Source organism: Haemaphysalis longicornis, unplaced genomic scaffold, assembly GCF_048455015.1.
Source record: "Haemaphysalis longicornis isolate Haplotype H1 unplaced genomic scaffold, Haemaphysalis longicornis Haplotype H1 scaffold_7, whole genome shotgun sequence".
Taxonomy (NCBI): Eukaryota; Metazoa; Arthropoda; class Arachnida; order Ixodida; family Ixodidae; genus Haemaphysalis; species Haemaphysalis longicornis.
The window spans coordinates 91,555,349-91,575,569 of record NW_027526422.1 but is presented as its reverse complement, the minus strand read 5'-3'; the positions used below and the strand labels follow the sequence as shown (position 1 = coordinate 91,575,569).

At 47.8% G+C, this 20,221-nt stretch overlaps 1 protein-coding gene across 1 annotated transcript in view; it reads right to left on the bottom strand.

Moving 5' to 3' along the window:
• Positions 1-1,432: 1,432 nt before the first annotated feature.
• Positions 1,433-20,221, bottom strand: part of LOC144146403 (uncharacterized) — a 96,113-nt gene continuing 77,324 nt past the window's right edge. Inside the window, exons 2-6 of the mRNA XM_077678359.1 lie at positions 17,332-17,697; positions 6,208-6,293; positions 3,368-3,435; positions 2,122-3,009; positions 1,433-1,546 (exon numbers count right to left, since the gene is read on the bottom strand). Coding sequence (XP_077534485.1) covers positions 1,433-1,546; positions 2,122-3,009; positions 3,368-3,435; positions 6,208-6,293; positions 17,332-17,603 — 1,428 coding nt within the window. The 5' untranslated portion in view covers positions 17,604-17,697. The remainder of the gene's footprint in view (positions 1,547-2,121; positions 3,010-3,367; positions 3,436-6,207; positions 6,294-17,331; positions 17,698-20,221) is intronic.

The window sequence follows — 20,221 nt, the reverse complement described above, 5'->3', positions numbered from 1 at the left end:
TGCGTATTTTCACACAGCGTTTTCTCCTTGTGCAAGGGAGGTGGCGCAGAAATGGTTGGCAAGCCTTTACGGCATGCTGCACCCCATAGCGTTGCGGAATGCTGGAAGCACTGCGGAAATTCGGCGCGGTCATCGAGATAGCCATTGCACGAAAGGGCAATTGTCAGATAGAAAGCTCAGGTCCTAAAAGGAACAGGAAATAGATCAACATCAGATGACATCGCTGACTACAGTGGACAAGGATCACGAGCGGGATAGTAAAGAAAGGAAAGAATGCACAATATATTCGTGAAGAAATCTGAAACTATGGACGAGGCATTGCAGAAGCGGAGCCTCCAATGTTGGAACTACAGTCCACCCGCCCACTACACACCCACGCACGCACACACACACACACAAAAGATGATTATGATGATGATAGATCGTTTTTATGGCGCAAGGCCATCAAAGGGCAAAGAACGCCAAGTCTACACACAGAAAGCTACGCCAGCAGTCAAAGGCAATAAGGAAAGCACAGGAAAGTAATCTGACTGTTTTTAATGAAGTAACCATTTAGAAATTGTTGGGAATTTCTGGCTTGTCTTTCTGTGCTCATTCGACGAGCCCCTCATTTCTAATCATGCTAGGCTACACGCGTAGCGAGCGCCTCGGTTCTGGCAGTCTTGATGCCATAGGCAGCGTAAATGGGTTTTCCGTCAGTCGAGCGCCCCTGACCGACTGAACAGACGCTCGAGTCACTACCAGGGTGTTTGAAACAGATTTAGGGAAGGTTCACCCCGAAGTGTCCGAACGGTGCTGGCTACCACTGCCGACAATAATATATAGTCATATTAACATAAATACCCAAGAAAGTGGTTGGGAGTACAGTCGCCCACTCCGCGACGCTCCGCAGCACCTCTCTGCAACACCGCTTTGCTCCCTCATATCGCTCTTTCTAAAACTGCACTGTTTCCTTCGTTCAGCCGATCAGCTGGTATGATCAGTGAGCGTGTTTGACAAACCACGCCACCTAGCCGCGCCCCCGCCATCTTCACCTACTGGTTTGCTTGGAACACTCTTTCTGTACTCTTGAGCAGTTGCTAATGCGGCTACGCTGTTCAGCCTGAGTGGCGTAAAGGTAGAATCGTGGGTTTTCACGCTGTCAGCCTGGCGTCAAGCGCCAGTAATTATATAATTTTTTTTGCAAAAATCAGCGACTGTTTTTCTTGCACCATGTTCTGCTGGGTCAATTCTACGCATTCTTTTCGAAGATAAAGCTTGTTTGGTATACCTTTTAGGTAGGTTTAACCTACCAACACGTTTAATCATTTTCGCGGTACTTCTTGTAAGACGCGAGAAAGAGGTGCACGTGGGTTCGCGTAGACGGCCAGGATTGTAGTATACGCGGCCCGTGATACTTAAAGCAGTATATACCATTCCGGTAGATTGGGCTCTACTGCTGTATCCGGGTTACTCGTGTACTTGCCTCAGCGGGGAAGGTGCAGCTTGATTCTCGCCCCAGAATTTTCTTCGTAGCTCGTGCCAGGTCGACTTTGAAGCTGGATAGCTTGAGAGAAATACAAAAATATTAGAGATCGTGGAATCCTGAACGAGCAAAGAGAAGCAGTCGGATAATCCAAGCCGCAGTGATAACAGCGCGAGGTATGACGAGTGAATATAACACTACTTACACAATGCTCAGGCAAGACAGCAGGGTAGACCATTTAACTGAACTTCACGCTTCGAGAAAACGTTTTCGCCGTTAGGTTCACCGCGATGATAGGCCTAACAACCGCTTTTGAAGCTTTCGAACTATTGCTGAACTTGCTGATCGTGACGCTCCGTAACAACAACCAGGAGAAATATCATATCGGAGTTTACCTGTAGCATTTATTTCGGAAACATGTTTCCAGTATATGTGTTGAATTTCTATAGAAGTTTAACCGATTTTGTGTATGGAGACCTCAAGAAAAACATCAACGAATGCAGAAGGACGGAAATAAACAAAACGGGTTGCGCGAAGTTTTCCTGCATACACACCGGCGGGGCGACCTCTGACGCGGAACAAAAAGCGGTAAGGGGTAACCATGTATAGCGACTCACAACTGACACGAAATAAAATCGGAGCTTAAGCTTACATACCTTGCTCTGCACCCTTTGCAGCTCCTTCTTAATGGCCGCCTCCCTGGCCAGAGTCTCCCTGTTGACGACCTGCAATCTGTTGTTCTCTAGCTGGAGCCGTCTGAGTCGAGCCAGCAGGTGACTCTCCTCCGCCACACGCCTCTCTACATTGGCCACCGCAACACAGCAGCCAGCCGACTCGCTGCACCTGTCACTCGCGTCCACCGCACAAGAGTCAGGAGTGCTCACAGTCTCACTACCCACATCCTTTCTGAACCCCGCAGCTTTCGAAAAATCGCTCGTTTTCAACCTGCCAGCGGCGTCCACCTGCGTTTCAAGAAAGCGCATTCGAAGCTCCTGGTTGGCGATGATCTGCTTGCAGCCGTTGAGCTCATCGCTCATGCTTCTGTACTCCTGCCAGAAGTTGGCGAACACTTGCTCCAGGATCCGAGCGTCCGGAAGTGCGAGGGACGAGTCCCTGACGTTGTTTTTGCTACAGTGGCTCGCACCGTCTCTGCCGACAGAGTTGGTCTTTCTGACCTTGGCGTAGATGTCGGACAGAGTTTGTAGCAGTTCCCTGTCCCTGGCGGAACAGCAACGGCCAGGGGAAGAAGAGTGCTGCTCTTTCTCCGCGGCGTGGACGTCGTCTTCCTCCGACGAAGAGGGTGACGTGGCGGTGGAGGCGGCCGCCCGGTAGATGGCTACGTCCGTCTCCAGCCGCACCAGGCGGCCGCGGAGGAGCTCGTTGTTACGGCCCAGCTGCGCCAACGATGCCTCGCGCCGCGCCAGCTCCCGGTTGGCCTGGCGCAGCAGCGCGGACGTCGACTCGAGCTCCCGCTCCAGAATTTCCACTTTCTGGCACAAGTGCGTCGAAGTTCCGTTCTTCGTCGCAAGGACGAACGTAGAATCCTGCGAGAGTTTGAGTTGAAGCGAGGGTTAACGCTGGTGTGTGTGGCAACTAAAAAAGTACAACACACACGATGCAATGGCTTTATCTTGTTTACTTGAATTCAGAATAACGGGACAAGCGTACCCGTTTAAATATACCAGTGGCCGCTCCAGACTGGCACTGTACTTGAGCCAAAACATCAAATACAAATCCCGTGACTAATAGCATTACTTAGCCTCCAGATCTTTGCAAGTTCCGGTAGCAGTTGCTTTAACGTGCTTCGACGAAATGAAGTCAAACAACGTTTGCAGTACGTTTTAACCATTGCGATTATCTGTTGCAATGATATCTTAATAAAAGCTAACGTTTCTAACTCACCCCACCATTCGTCTCGCCATTCGCCGCGCGTGAGTGCCCTCCGTGGTTCTCCGACGCATGATTCCAGCCTGTGGTGTCGAACAGAGATGCAGTGTTGCAATGCTGTTTTAATTGCACTCCTCTGCAGGCAAACGTCCGAATGTTACGCCACACACATGCTCTTGTACGTGCATGCTGGTGACGGGCTGTGGACAACGAAGATTCGCAAGCGTTCACACTTGTTTTTCTCTTATTTATACTTTACTGGGTTCTTAAGAATTACGTTAGTGTACGATTTGCCCGAAAAAACGCAGGAAGAAATCAGGACTACGTATTTTGCGGTAAAGATACTGGTCAACCACCGCTACAGTCTGCTGCGATTACCAACGCTGCTGCTTAACACACGCGCCTGTTGGTGCCATCGACGTGCACTTAAATGTGTCAGGTTCGACATCGTCCCTAAACCAGGCACGATCGAAACTACTAGGAGTTACTAGGTCTACACGGAGTTACTGTGGGTTACTAGGATCGCAGCTACTGGGAACAGAAACAAGGACTCAAAAAGATGACGGTACGAGTGCTGCTCGTCTCGCTGTTCGGCCAGCACTCGTCACGTCGCCTTTCTGTGTCCTTGCTTCTGTTCGCGCTGTAGATTTTTTAAGATGAACTACCAACTCGCCCAACAGTACACATTACCAGTAGTAGTTACGATAAAATTGTCACTGAATGGCCGACTAAACTTAACAGCTTCTGTTTTCGCGGCCGCCTCCTGCTACTGAAGCTGGGGTTCTCTTTGCACCGATATCCCTTCTCGTTAATGCCCCGAAATCAATCTTCTTACTGCTGATTCCATTCTCGCCATCTTTTACACATCCATGCCTGCCTCTCTCTCCTGTGCTCCTCCATGTCTTCCGAGGCAAACGTGACTTTCGGTGACAAGATTGCAAGAGTGGGCCAATGCCACCGCTTCGTTAGAGCCACGTAGAGCCACTAAATAAACTACTAGATAAGCCTCTCAGTAATAATGGCTCGGCGGGGTGTCCTTCGCTTATCGTATATTGCAAGCTACAGTACAGACCTTTCCGTTGTGCACTATTGAGAAATGATGAAATGGAGCATTGCTCCAACCCAAAACGGTAATTTTTTCGGATAACGCTTGTTCAGTAAGCTTCCCTCGAGCCTCCACAAATATATGACACCAGCGACTGCGTTTCTTAAAACAAGAAAGCGATCGCAAACGTGTACCCGTCTCGAAGAACCCCGAGCTCATCCGTCGCAGTTAAGTGCTTCTCGGACCTTTCTTTTGCGCTTTACGATGACGACATTTGGTTGGTTTGGATTCCTTGTGGCCTAAAATACCTCGGGTGATTCTTGCTTTGTTCTCTGCAGAGTTTACATTTTCTCCACGTCTACCAGTCGTACACGCATGTGTAGCTTTCAACACCACTGAAGCGCACTGAGCGAAGCGTCGTTAGGGACAATACCCATCGCATATACGCTAGTGCGGAGTTATATTTTTCCCCCATTGTCCTTAACAAGCGTAATACAAGCGTAATACATGCTAACAAAAACAGCGGCACCTAATCGCCGTACAAATGTTTTCGGTGCGCTCAGAGACAAAATGGCAGCACCCATAGGTAAACAAATGTCACGTGGTGCAAATCGACTAATGACTATCGTAGCAGCACATAATAATATGAAAAAAGAGTGTCGATATTCTGAAAACCGTATTTAGTGATAGATCCACCCATATAGTGGCTGATACTCGATTCATCGGACGGCCCCAGAGAGACCTCACCCGTCGAGCTATGCAGACGCGCGCACTAACAGCGCATACCCCCCCCCCCCCCCCCTTCCACTTTCGGAAAGCTTTTCCTCGCTTCCTTATAGGCCTCTTTCTCCTCCCCTCTCCGTACCTCTCACCTCAGCGAGAGGTCACATTACGAGAAGTTTTAAGTTTTGTGCTCTGTGAAGCAATCAGCGTTGAGCCAGCAAGCAAGCTGAAACAGCAACGCTGGTTTTTCATTTCCTCCAGGAAAAGAATCTTGCAAATAGTGACGAACATCCACAATAAAAATGACAAGTTTACCATGCTCCAAGATCATTCGAAGAGAAACAAAACACGGTGCCAATTCATTGGAACCACACTGTGGTGGCGGCACACGCACGGAAAGTACAGTCTAGCTGAACCGTGAGGGGGTACCAGGAACATGGGCGGCGGCAGCTACGTCGGCTTTTACAAAAAAATCACGTATGGGGCGTTTATTCACGGAACGACACTTTTAACTCATCCTTAAACAACTATTGCTCTGAACCGTGAAGCTGAATGTTAACATATATCCTTGCTGGCACTTTTTTTAATGGCTTAAGCAAAGTTCAGCAAAGATAGCCCACGCAACGCTTAGTGAGGGGGTGCGCGGTGAAAAGGTTTACGGACAACATATTCTTTATCTACTGTACATCAAGTTTCATCACACGTAAATATATTTCGCGCATGTCTCGATTGTTGGGCTTATTCGCGGAGCTTCGGCGTGCTGCCCGCAGGCCACGGCTGTTGTGCAAAGAAGCCAACAACTGGTTCTCTTGCGGCAGAGCCAACTTGCATAACGCCGGAGTAGGATCACTGTGGTTCGAACAGGAATTCAAAATGCGACGAAGGATAGATCATGACTATCATATCATATCATATCATATCATATCATATCATATCATATCATATCATATCATGTCATATCATCATATCATAACAAGATATCATAACTGCTCAATAAGTTATTTGAAAACACCACGAAAGTGTCCTGTAGACGTCTTATGAGACACCTATCTACGGACGTAGAGAACCACTCAGCGAAGGCACGTACCCCTGGGTTCTTTACTAGACGGAGTCTTTCTCTGCACTTCATCTTGCTCGAGGGGAACCAGAGTCAGCTCGTGAGGATCGATACTCCTGAAACAAAGCGGCAAATTATAAGGGTGGCCCTTCAAAGACTCCAGCTTACATGACGTACAGCAACAGGGTATCCCTCATGAGTAGTGGCACTAATTGTAAGCAAAACGTTGCCAGACATCAGTAGCTAATTTGTTTACGCTCAATAATCAGTGAGCAGGGGTCAAGCTTATTCCCAAGATCTTGTCTCCTGTGACGTCAGGTCGATTAAAGATACGGTCTCAGGCACTGAACTTGGCTAAAGCTACTTCGTTTGCCAACTCCAGCCATAACTTCACACGCGTGGGTTTGTGCCATGGCTGAAGTTACACGACGCTTCAAGCCTTTCTGTCAAAAAATACGTTGATTTTTCGGGGCTGGGGCTGTTGGTGTCTCCTGTCGTCGTCGTCATCGGAATCGTCGTTGTGATCGTCGTCTCATGTAGTCACGGTACAAAAAACACCGGTAAACTCGCTTACGTACGCCTCGAACTAGAACATAACGCGTACCAAAAAATCACCGGGACACTTGTTTACGCCTCACGGTGGAGCGCTTCGTAAAGCGTACTAAAAAAACACCGGGACAGTTGTTTACGCTTCGCGCCAGAACGCTTCGTGCTTTAAAGACATGACACTTTTACAGCATAGCTTGCATACCTCTACCCCCCAACGGTTTCGTCTCCGTTGGCGAAATCGCCAAGGCGCCAAGAATACACTTATACACTGCATGCTTCGCCCCTCCCCAGGTTTCACGTTAGTATAGATGGTCCGAGATTCTTTTTATTGGATCGAGCTTTGTCAGCTTATTACGGCAGCTCTAGAGCTTGTAAACATGACCCAGTTCCACTGAACCTCAGAATTTGCCATGCAGTAAGCCCTCGTTACAACGTAGCCCCTGCGGCAGTACTCATAATGCCCGAACGGGCATAGTTCACTCTCCCAGTGCTGTAGTTGGGGATAAAGCGAGGAATCGAATAAAGCGACGAATCGTATGAAGCGAGTTCGTTGTAATGAGGATTTACTGTACTTTAGCTAATTATTACGTAGTTCTCTGAGTGGAGAAAATGACGCGAGAAACAGACACAAGAAAATGTGAATCTATCGGTATTTATTTATTTATTTATTTATTTATTTATTTATTTATTTATTTATTTATTTATTTGCACTGCCATCCCACTTTGCCATTTTGGCAGGGGGGTACAAGAAAAATAGAGGGAATAAATGCCCGCACTAATTTCGACACGATGTGAACAAGGTAAGTGAAGGCTGTTAAGGCTGGGTGTTAGTAAGTTGGTTTCATTCAGTAATGGTCCGGCGAAAGAGCGGGTATTTAAAGGTATTGTTGCGTGTTCGAAAAGGAGTAATTGTCATTTGGTGTCTTTGTCTGGTAGCATAGTCGCGTCATCATCGGGCGCTGGTCACCTAGCGCCTGGCGAAGCATACCCCCAATGCCTTCTACCCGCTACTTTATCCTTTTTTTACCCTTTTGCCCGAGTCAGACGCAATCTTTGCGCAACTAATTTCATTGTTACATCCTTTCGCCCACTTATCTGTTCACCACTGTATTATCTCCCCGTCAGTGAGCCGCCACGCTGTTATTGTGAAGTCCGTCCGTCCATCACACCCTTCGTGTTCATGCCATATTCCAAGCTGCTACAAGTCCTCGACGACAGCTACTGAGCTGGCTGGGCTGCGCGCTGCTTTTCAGTATATTCTAAAGCAGCCGGCCAATCAATGGGATGTATTTACAGACTCCAGGTCAGCACTCGAAAGCTTGAAGTCGCTTCCCAAAGAACAGCTGGCTTGGGAAATCAATCTCTTGCACTTACAAGCCATACAAAGGGGACACAGCGTAGATCTGCAATGGCTTCCTGCCCACTGCGGAGTTGCCGGCAACGACGCAGCTGACAAAGCCGCCTCATCTGCCCACAGTCTCTGCACTGAAGCTGTGCCGATCCCATTCACGAGAAAGGATGCGGCAATACTCGCCTCATCAACCGCATGGACTGCGCAGATGTCTATCTGGACTGATGCAAGGCAGCAATACGCACCTCTTCATGAGATTGATCCCAAGTGCACCTTCAGAATGCCACCTGGACTTAGCAAGCACGAGGAAGCTATTCTGCATAGGCTGCGCTTGAATGTGGCCTACACGGGACATTACCTGTACAAAATCCAGCAGGCATCTTCACCTCTTTGCTCCAAATGCGACTCACGAGAAGACATCTATCATGTTATATGCGTTGTGTCCAAAGTACACCGTGCACAGACAGAAACTCATATTATCTTTGTGCAGGCAGCTTGCGGGACTTGAGCTGAGGGCTGTTTTGGGTCCATGGTCGGGTCCCAGTCAGGCTGCGCGTGCAATCAAAGCTCTTTTGGAGTTTCTTCGGAGCACAGAACTGGACAGAGTTTTGTGATAGAAAATTTTGGCCGCATCAAATGACATCATTTCGTTTTCACTTTTTTTTCTCTCTTTTTTTTTCTTTGCGTTTTTCTTCTCTCATCTAGCGTAGCAAGCCAGCCCGACGGCTCGGCTAACATCGCTGGTTTTCATTAAAGTTATTCTTTCTCTCTGTCTCTCTTCCTTCGCCAACTTCTTCGAGCCCCCTGTCTCAAGTACGACGCGGAGCAAAGCTTCAGTTGCGTCCCTTTCGTTAGGGGCGAAAATTTTGCTGCGTTTCTTGGAAAAAAAGTGTAATTACTGAACTGTGCACGTGACTACATCTGTAAACGTTTGCGTCGTCGTGCACGTATTTTTTTTTTCTTTTTGCTAGTTCGGCATTCTGTGCTTCCTCGACACCATTTACTCCACCTTTTTATTCAACTTTCTATTCAGAGTTTCATTTTCTTGCATTTTGTTGCGTGTCTTCATATAAAGTATTCGTCTTCTCTCTCATTGTTGTGTTCCCAATCTCCCAAATCCACCTGACCGCATTGTCATCAATCATCTCAATCTGGCGTAACAAGCACTGTCACTCGCAGAAGAGCTAACCTCTCCAGTCATCACAAAAGAGCTCTCTCTCTCTCTCTCTCTCTCTCTCTCTCTCTCTCTCTCTCTCTCTCTCTCTCTCTCTCTCTCTCTCTCTCTCTCTCTCTCTCTCTCTCTCTCTCTCTCTCTCTCTCTCTCTCTCTCTCTCTCTACTTTGAGCTTGAAATTCTCATGCTGTACTTTACTGTCTCATCAATAACCCTAACTTTCTATCCCCAAGCCGTGCTCCTAATATTTTCTCTCAGATATTTGGGTTCAGTTCTTTATTTTTCTTTTTTGACTCAAGATTCTCCGAGATGTGCCATATTTCTTCCTCGTGACTTAGCACAGGATATATGCTTCGGTAGTGTATTTATCGCTTGATTGAGTGAGGTTCAAAGTACAAATTCCTAGGCAAGTTGGTAATACCTTCTTAAAAAACTACCGCCTTTTCCTAAAGACAGTTGAGAAAAGCGCGAAAGCTAAAAGTGCGTCCAATCGATCGTGAAACCTGCCAAGACCCAAATCGCAAACTAAGAACGAACCCATGCGACGATTTTTCGCGCACTAAGTAAACGCATCTACGAACCGTTACGTGTTTTATGATATAAAGGTAGTACCTTTATGATATAAAGGTACTCCTTGTACTCCTTCATGATCGATACGTGTATTGCCTTACCTAAAACCGTTCCTTTTTTCGCGATTTTTGACTAACCCTTTTGACACAATTGGAGCCCGGTTTCACGCACGTGCTGTGCGTCTAGGTCTTGTCAGAGCTTTTTCGGTCAGCCAACCGGTCTATGGGGAAGGGCGTTAATTTTTTTGACGGGACGCCATCGGTCCCACTAAGAAAGCTTTCGCTTTAAAATAACTTCATATCGTGTACAAACACGGACAGAGGAAAGAAGGGGACCAAACCTGAGTGCCGCACTTTGCGTCGAATAACAACGCCTTGGAAGTATACACCTACGCTTCTATCACTCGACGGGGCCCCCAGCCATGAACGTGGCCGCATGCTTCGAACGATGCTGATCTGTCCGAACCCGGAGGCCTGTTCACCCCCCTCGAGCAAATTGCTTCTCAGCTGGGGACTGAAACCATCCGAAAAAAAGATGTCGGCCAACTTGAGATGCTTCAAAGAAAATGCGTTCGTTTCTTTTTAGGCAAATATAGACGACAAGACTTCCCCGCGCAGCTCATGACCGACAATAATATCACCACCCTAGAAACAAGGAAACTAAACCGTCCATTGCTTCTTCACAATATGTTGACTAAAAAAGTTTGGTTGCCTATACCTACATTCCGTAAGCCACTATAACAACGAGAAGAACGCGTCACACACGAGAACATGCTTTAGAGTCTATTTTCGCAAGGACTAGTTCATTTCAAGATAGCTTTTTTTTCGCCTGCCTTAGGAGACTAGAATGTACTTCCTGAGTCAATTCTAATAGCTGAAAACTTCGCTAGAGCATTGGAGCAGCACATGTCTTGTTGAACCGATAGTATTGATGTGATGAAGTGGTGTTGTCTAGTTTCACATCAGGATGTTAGTATGCTTGATGTTGCATTCTTTTCGACTTCGTGTTTATCTTGTCCATGGGCTGTTTTGCCTTATGTTGTTTCCCAGGTAGTGTTACGTTTTTTGGTTGTTGTTGCTGATACCGACCAATCTGTCTGATATTGACCAATATGTATTCTTCACTTGCCCCTCCTGCCAGGGCTGATCTCGCCTGAAGTATTTAGAAATAAATAAAATAAATAAATTTGGGAACGTTCCGAACTACTACAACCGCTGGTATGGGTCACGCATGTCATTGCACAAACTATGCAGTGAAAAAGAAAACTCGGCAATGTTTGGGGCAAGATATCGGTATATAAAGGAGAGTAGCAACCGTTATTTTAGCTGGAGACACGTTGTATAGGTTTTTAAGATGCCAAATAAAAGAGAACGCATGAAAAATAGAAACGGCGTTGAAAAGAGGGAATCGCGCGTTGTCGCAATAGGTAGCGCGTGATAAGTGCGCCTGGGGAAGTTGAATTGAGGATTGTTGTGATCATCGGAGGAACGAGATCGGAGGGCAAGAGCATCGGGGGATGCGGGGGGATGGAGCGGCTGTTATGTGCCAGAGGCAGCAGAAAACTATTGTATTTTGATGATTTCTGCGGCGAAGCACGCATATACTCGGCCATTTTTTAAGACCGCACCTCAAACTCGACCAACACCATTGACATCGTCATAAACAAAAAAATTGGAGGTGATTATGCTGCTAGAGTCATTAGCGATCTGTCGTAAACCCTGAAGCTTTCAGGAGAACTTGCAACTGCGCGCGCCCAATGGGAAATTAGTGCAATGAGAAGATTTTATTGCCGACAAAATTCCTAAATGTTACCCAATGGTGATTGTTCTGCAGCGTATTTCCTCATGGTTAGTAAGTTGACTCCACTGTGTTCTAAATATTAAGCTTAAAAAATAGAATCACACAAATTGTGTGTGTGTGTGTGGGGGGGGGGGGGGGATAATGTAAGCTTACGTAGGAAACGTTTCACTTGCTAAGAAGCTTCGGTAGGGACGCGTATATCCACCATTAAATAAATGAATACCTAATTATGTCGACCTTCTCATTAGCTCGAAAAGGCGCTTTTGCAGCGTAAACTTGGGCGGTATCATCTGCAGGTATGCCTTTTAAAGCACCCCACCTGTAACACTTTTTTCCGCCCGCGCCCTACGCAGGTTTCTGCGTTGGGTGTGTTTTTCGCCAGAGCAGCCAAGTATACGACAACGTGCGGAGGCGCACGACAGTTGGTTACCGCAGCGGAGAAATCTAATTCAGGCCGCAATCTAGCTTAAATCAGTCCGAAGCGGCTTCGTGTTAGGGGGGTGATTGCATGCCATCGCGCATACTGCTCAGTCGGCGCGTGGGTGCTTCACTGCTGCCGAGTCGGTCGTGACTGACGGCATGAAGTTGGAGTTGGCGGCGCTGAGGACTGTGGCCGTACAAGAAGCTAACAGCTGGAGGAAGCCCTGCACAACGTGGCGCACGAAATGTTCCTTTTATTTTCAAGTCTGCGGCATAGGTGGGTATTTATCCTGCGATGTGTACTCCCTGATATGCACTCCCTGCGATGTGTACTCCCTGCGATGTGTACTCCCTAGGCAGAAGTCTCGTCAGGAGACATACGAGTCTCCTTCAGCCACGCCTCGTGGACTTAACTACATGTATGAATTTATGTCCGAATTAAATTGAAACTGAAATTTAAATGGGTTCGAGAATGAACGAAGCCCTCCAAGGGACAAAAAAATCCCGGGCCATCTTCACTAACGTAAAACCTGGGGAGGGGCGAGTCGTGCAATGTATAAGTGTATTCTTGGCACCTTGGCGTTTTTGCCCACGGCGATGAAACCGTTTGGGGGTAGAGGTAAACAGCTTTGCTGTAAAAGTCTCGTGTCTTTGAAGCACGAAGCTCTCTAGCGCGAGGCGTAAATGAGTGTCCCGGTGCTTTTTTAGTACGAGTTACGATGCGCTCTAGCGCGAGGCGCGAACGAGTGTCCCGGTGTTTTATTAGTGTGCGTTTCGTTCTAGCGCGAGGCGGAAACCAGTGTCCCGGTGTTTTAGTACCGTGACTACACCAGACGACGGTTACGACGACGACGACAGGCGACGCCAACACCCCCAGCCCCTAAGGAGATTCGCCCCTAAAAAGTGCTGCTTATGCTCAAAAATTTCGCGGTGGGTAGTAGACACTCGTTGCACCTTTCTATATGCCGCATGACGCGGATCCTGAGCCCAAGGCTGTTTTAGGACTGTGGTCAGGCCCATGACATGTTGCACGGGCTGCCAAAGCTTTTTTGATGGTTCTCCTGCGGAGCAGAATGCCGCTGACCTGTACGGTATGTGTGGCGGCTGCGAGGTGCTGTGATCAATGGCTTTAAGAATTGATAGTCCGTGAATCACTCAGCATTTACACGGACGCATCCAAAACAGAATCAAGCACAATTGTAGCGCGGCGCATACTGGCACCTAAAGGAAGTAGAGCTCATTCATTGCCACCGGACACCGCCATTAAAGGGGCAAAACTAGAAGGTACCATACTCTCGCTTAGTCACATTATTCATAACCTATCGTCCTTTTCCTTTCCTTTTCCGTGTTCCCTCCTCTCCCTAAAAATAACATAAAATAAAGTGGAGAGCAACACCCGGTCCAGCGAAGCCATGGCAGGTTTGACTTAGAAGCACACTGGTCATTCACATTCACACAGAGTCACACATTCACACATTCACGCAGATAGTCGCTAAGCTTTTCTAGAAGGTCGCCATCAGCTGTCATACAGAAAGTTGGCCCCGAAAGTAAAAAAAAAAACACGTAAATACCCAAGAAAGTGGAGGGAAGCGCAGCCCCTCCCGTAGCGTAGTGGTAATCGCCCGGACCGGTATTCTGAAGGTCGTGGGCTCGGATCCCACCCGGCGGGCATATTTTTCTCCTGTTTCTTTCTATATTTCAAACATTTCAGAAGCTATATCTGTTTTAAGAAAAATAAATGACCTACCACATTTTCCCCTTTGTCTTCCTTGGCGTTCTTGACTGCCTACCCTTATTTCTGTGTATATATATATATATATTTCCCACGCATACACATACACACACACACACACACACACATATATATATATATATATATATATATATATATATATATATATATATATATATATATGTGTGTGTGTGTGTGTGTGTGTGTGTGTGTGTGTGTGTGTGTGTGTGTGTGTGTGTATGTTTATTTATGTGTTATGTGGACAAGTGTTCATTTTTATTCCTGTTTCTAATGATCACTCAGTTTTTTGTAAACTTTTGATTTGTAGTCCGTTGTTTTGTTTTGTTTTCTCACCTCATTAGTCACACTACTCTTTCTGGCTGCTTCACCATACTTACTTATTCCTCAGTTGGTGATAGCGACTGCTGTTTTTGGTTGTATACATAGGTAGGTGTACTGTGTTCTACATTCTGTGAAATATCTGGTAACGATGCAATGCTGCTGCCACAGTGTGTAGAGGCTGAGGACCTCTGTCAGGCCGTCTATGCCTTTAGTCAGGCTCCTCTCGCTTGACGATAAATAAAGTTTTTTTTTTTTTTCAAAAGCCAATGCGGACATGGTTCAGGACGGCGAACAGACCCCTTCCGAATGGGCCATATTCCTCTTTATACTAAATCTTCACAAAAAAACACAACAACAATGTCACCTTCCAAACATCCAAACACCTTTCCCTATCACACTGGAGCCCCCATTCTGTCGCCCACCCTATATTCATCGCAATTACCCTTCTACGAGGTTCGGCAAATTATGTGGTGCAGCGATAAGAATCCCACCTACCCCCACTATCCTTCTCCTCCCCTTACGACTGGGAGAGAGCGCTGTCCAGCTTGTACCATGTCGACCAGCTTGGTCTGGTAAAGAGAGCCCAAAAAAGCAAGATGGTCAAGGGTTTCTGGAATAAGGACTGTTTCCTAAGGTTAACTGCTCCATACAGACATTTATCTCGCAAGGAGGCCTTAGTTCAATTTTGGAACGTTCCCTACTGAGGCTTCCTTACGAAACGCTCCCTTGATGTCTCCTTACTGCAAGGTCGCTCGTGGGCTACCTTGATGCGACCTTACCCCGCTCTTTCAACTGGACGCACACTTCTCCGCAGCACTTGTTCCCACTAGGCCGACACGACGGCGACGACGACGCGACGGCGACGCCGACGAGTCGCCAAACCATCGGCCGACTGCCGAGTTGACCGACCGCGCTGTCATACTACGCCGACGGCGCCACAAACACGTCGGCCGATGGAAAGTCGCCGTAGTGTGACTGACTCGCCGACCGAAGGCGCCAACAAAAGCGGTCGTCCGACCGGTCGCCGGACGCGTCGTCGGGAATCGACCGAGAAGCGAAAACTGCTCCCCGACAACATTCGTGCCGCAATGGATGCGGCTCTATTTTGATAGTTTCTGGAGTGTAATAAACTCAGTAACGTCCACGAAGCCCATACAACTCAACACTAGCGCTAATGCAATCCGTATTTTGGCGTTCGAGGCTTCGGCCGTGCTCTTCGGCGACGCCGCTACCCCGGAGCTGCAACCTGCAAATGCGTGTGCGATCGGCTCGCCTGTAGAAAATGTAAGGTCAGTTTCGTGCAGAAGAAGAGTTACGTAGGGTAATTCGGGTAATAAGGCATCAATATCGGCCAAGGTTTTTAAGTGTGAATACACTTTATAAGCGACCCCAAACCATCCACCGCCGGCGTCGGCGGCGTCGGCGGCGTCCGCAGCGCTCTTTAAAGAAGAAACAGCGTCCGGCGCCAGGTTTCGATACGAGGACTTTGCGGGCCGCAGCCCGACGCTCTACCGAATAAGCCACGGACGCGACGCTGATATTGTCAGTAACGCGCCTTATATCTTTAACGCATTCAAACTACGTCGTCAGCGGCGTGCGTTGGCGACTCAGCGGCGTTATAGCGGCTTGATAACCATGGTGTACACGTGATACTACAAACCCGATGGAAGAGATGGAAGAGAAGGCGGCGAGGCGGTGGGCTGCGGGGGCCGAGAGCAAGCGCCGCAAGCGGGCCGACAACCGTGCATTCGCACTTTCACATTCTCCCCCTCGGGGAAATGCGGGGGAATTTTTTTCATGTGAAACGTAAAACCAAAGTACAGCAAGCACTATCCCCGCAGTGGGAAATCGCAGTCGCAGCCGGCAGCCGTGCACACACATTATTGCGAGCGCTTTCGCGAAGCAGCGGAGTTGATGGCGATAAGCTATTGTGGGGGCTTCGGGGAACGTTGCTGTGCAAGCGCTATTTAAGAAATTTCAGTTTACCAGCCAGGAATTGTGTAAACCAGCTAGTAAACACCGACGTATGACACGGAAGGATGGGCCTCCATCTATTACCCAGGCTATTTCGCAACGAAGCGCTATTTGGGCAGTGGCGCAGTGCTCTCGCGCGTCGCGCCCGTGCGCTGAAGTTGGGGGTTCAATTCCCGGCGGGGTGAGTTTTGTTTTTTTTTTTTTTTTGCGCATGTGTGTGTGTGAGCGGTTGTTTAGAGGGTATGGTTTGCGCATCCAATTTGGGAATCGCGTGATTTTGAGAAGCAACCTCGTCAACGTTTCGCAGCCCACAGTCAGCAATGGGCTCTGGGAAGTTGCGGACGGAAGTTGCGCCTGTTCCCAAAGTACGTCGGCTACCAAACGCAACAAAGAGGAAACGCTTATGACGCGGAGTTGTTTTACATCACGCGGGCACACGTTGGGCATGCTGTTGTATTCGTCGCAAAGTCGCTTCCACACTTTAGGTTTCGCGTGCAGCAACATGGCGTTGCTCTTGTTGCACTCTACAAAGTTTTTGTATTTTCGTACCAGTTCTTGGAGAAGTTCTTTTTTTTTTCTGTGTAATACACTTTCCCGGGCATGGTAACACTGGCGCTACGCTCGCACAAAACGTTGGCTCGCACGTTTCGACGCTAAATGCGATGTTGACAAAAATCAACGTGAGACTGTTGCCAGACTAGATTTGACTTACAAGCAACTGCAGTAACCGACCGGTACAACTTGTTTCAAGAACTGCGCAATAAGCAAACATTAAATATATATGCCCGTATAAATGTAAAACACGACAAATTACATGCCTATCACGGCTAATGAAGGCACATTTTAAGAACAAATTGCGCTTACCCTCGCACCCATGTGCACGAATGGCTTCCTTGACGGGAGTAAGGGCGCCCTTTGGTAAGGAAGGTTGAGGGAGGCTTTAAAAATGAGAATCGGAGCTGCAAGGTCGCCTCACTGTAAGGGAGCATGAAGGGCTCCTTCAGTAAGGTGAGGAAATGGGGTAAGGTAAGGAAGGTTTTAAAATTTGGGCCTAAGGCGACCTTAGTAAGGTAAGGAAGGTTTTAAAATTTGGGCCTTATTCCTCCTCCTTCCCGCCAATCAGCGGATGCTGTCCATGTATGGGCTATCGTATTTCAAAACTAAACCACGTGTACCAATAAAGCTTTCACGTTAAGTTGCAACGCCACACTGGCCAACAAAGTGCGTTCGCCGTTAGTTTCACCTTGATCGCTGCCGGCGGCCGTCCTCGTCACGGGTCCTGCTAGCCGCTGTGGACGAGGGCGGCCTCGTCGAAGACGGAAGCGCCGGCAGCCGGTCGCCTTCGTCCTGGAGTCCATTTGCTGCTCGGGCAGAAGTCGGACTTCCGCTGTCGTCGGCCCGGGAACCGTCGGCCGAGTACGGCCTCCTCTTGCGCGACGAAGAGAACGACGAAGAGCGGGGCCTCTGCACCGTGGTCGTGGTGGAGGCGGCGCCTGCTGGAGACGGAGAGGCCATCCGGGAGGAGGCCCGATGAGGGGCATGTCCCCGGCCTCGTACGCAGTAGCTCGGCACACTGGGCAGCCGGATCTGGCGACGGGCAGGCGTCTTCCTGCGTAGCACAAGTAACGTCTAACGCTCCAAGTCCAGCTGGATATATACAATGGCCGAAAACGGCTAACCAGCTTCCTGACGAACCCCAATTTTTTGAGACTCGAGGTCACGATGCAATACAAGAAAACCTCGAAGATTCTTGTTGTTACCGAGACCGGATAAATTGAAAAGTCGTCGCACACTTTTGGGTCAGGCCCTTTAGTTATTTGTGTTGCATGTTTAAAAACGTAGTCATCTGATTGTTTTTACCTCTGACTTTAGGCTGTAAATTTCTTTCTCTTTTTACTAAAGTTTGCGAGTCGGCATGCAAAGAACACACTTCATGCCCTCTTGATTACACTCTTGATTACCAAAGTGATCCGAGGAGGAGGAGGAGGAGGAGGAGGAGGAGGAGGAGGAGAAAATACTTTTATTTAGAATTCTGAATGGCCCAGAGTGCGGCCCAGGGGTGTGGTTCCTTCTTCACTGGCGCCCATATGTAGTCCGCGCCGCCTGTGCTCTGAACAGCAGCTGAAGCTGAGTAGGCAGAGAGGAGCTGGATGGGAGCATGGGGCTACGATGTCGACCCCATGTCCACGAGGTTAAATCTCGCGGACGGCCAGGAAAGGCCACAGGAGACGGGGTGCAGGTTTTGCAGGGCAACACGGCTTCACATCAAGTGTTCTGCTCTAACCAGCTCAGTAGGGGCGGCGCTGAAAGGGCGCGTTTACGTCAATGAGGCATGATAATGAAGTGGCCACGTCCTCATCACAGGCGGCGCGAGGGCCACCCGCAGGCGGAGTCGTCGGGCCAATTGAGTCCCCATCTTGACGAGACGACCGCCAGGGAGGTCCGCACAGAGCAGGGAAATACGAGTGCGCGCAGAGGGTGCAAAAGATGTTCGTTTGCATGCTCTACCGAGGCGAACAGCCCATGAAGAAAACGCAAGAGGCAAGGGACATTGCACACGCATGTTTTATGTACCGACATATGTAGCCTGCATCCCGGGGTGGCTGTTGCACCCCGATTTTACCCGATTTTTACGTCCCGAACATGGTTCAGGAGAATCCGGCTACACCCGATTTTCCCCGAATGGACCCTTTCAAAGTATCGATCTGCGCAATTGTGGGCTGGCGGTCAGCCGTTCTCAAACAGAACTTGCTCGAAGCAATCTCCACAAACATAGCTGTCGAACTCATTGAGTATTGTCTTACCTGTAAGCTGGCCAATGCGGCCATAACATTGTTGTGACTACCTAATGGAAGATGTGATGTCGAGAGAACTTTCCCCCGGCTGAGGTACGTCCATCGATCGGACAGGTCTCGGAATGAGACTGAGATGTTGCGATTGCAGGTAGTAATCTATGTGAAGAAGGATGTGCAAAAATCGATTACCAGTTTTTTTGTGAATAAAGTGTTTGATTTCGTAGAAGTTATCAATGTTCTTTACTGGCATCATTAGGGATTCATTTCCAAACAAACGGCAAATTTTGCGGAGAATTCGTTAGAAAACCCTGATGTCCCCCCTATTATCAGCTTAAAACACCAACTTTGACGCATAGCAAAAGCTTGTGACACCTTTTGATAAAATGAACTGAGTGCATTACATAGCACATCTGTAAATTTAACCCGAAAAAAAAAGCGAATTTCAGAATGCTTCTACAAAAAACACGATTTATCCCCGATTATCATTTTGAAAAATAGCACTTAATTTCTAGCCACCGATTTTGAAAAATATAAAACCCGAAAACGAACAACTCTAAATATATTGTGAGCCTATATGTGACACCGATGCTACTGTATGTCTCGATGTTCTTTTTAGCTTAATAGATGCTTTCATCCTTCAGTAGAGCCTATTCTCGCGGTATTTGCTCAGCTTCGATCACATTATCTAGTACCCTGATCAATGTTGCCTTCCTTTTTGGTCTGTGCAGATATACTAGCAGTGAGATGCATTAGTGTCTTATCAAGTTCAATTTTTTTTATTTGAACTGTCTCCTCTGCTTTTTCTTTTTAATACTCCTCAAGACTTCTATGCTTTTCTCCAAAAAGAGTGAGCTTTCTGTACACGCAGTTATGAGTTCATTGCCCCTAGGGAGACCGGATGACTGGGGGAACGAGAATTACGGGCGCCATTGCGCAATCTTCTTGTTGCTTATTCAGCACAGCTTTCTACTTCAAAAAGAAGAAGGTGAAATAAAATGCGTCGCTTATCCTGTTTCTCTTCAGTAAAAAATGAGCTCTACGTACACGCCCTTGTGTAAGATTCTTTTTCTTTTTTTTTTCATAAAAAACATAAACATGACTTTATATTTTAAGTTTATAAGAACACACTTATTTTGCTCCCAGCACACTGACCTGAATTATTCGCACCAAAGTATTTGATTACTTCTGTTTCTTTGCCGAGTTTAAAATCACCCTCCGAGAGAGTAAGCACAAATGAATAGTCTTTGGGTAACTGTGCCTTGTGCCAGGGACTTACCGTCAAGAGCTTTTGCGTGGGAAATCTTGTTTTTTGAAATTGAATGCTGTTTATTTCCCGAT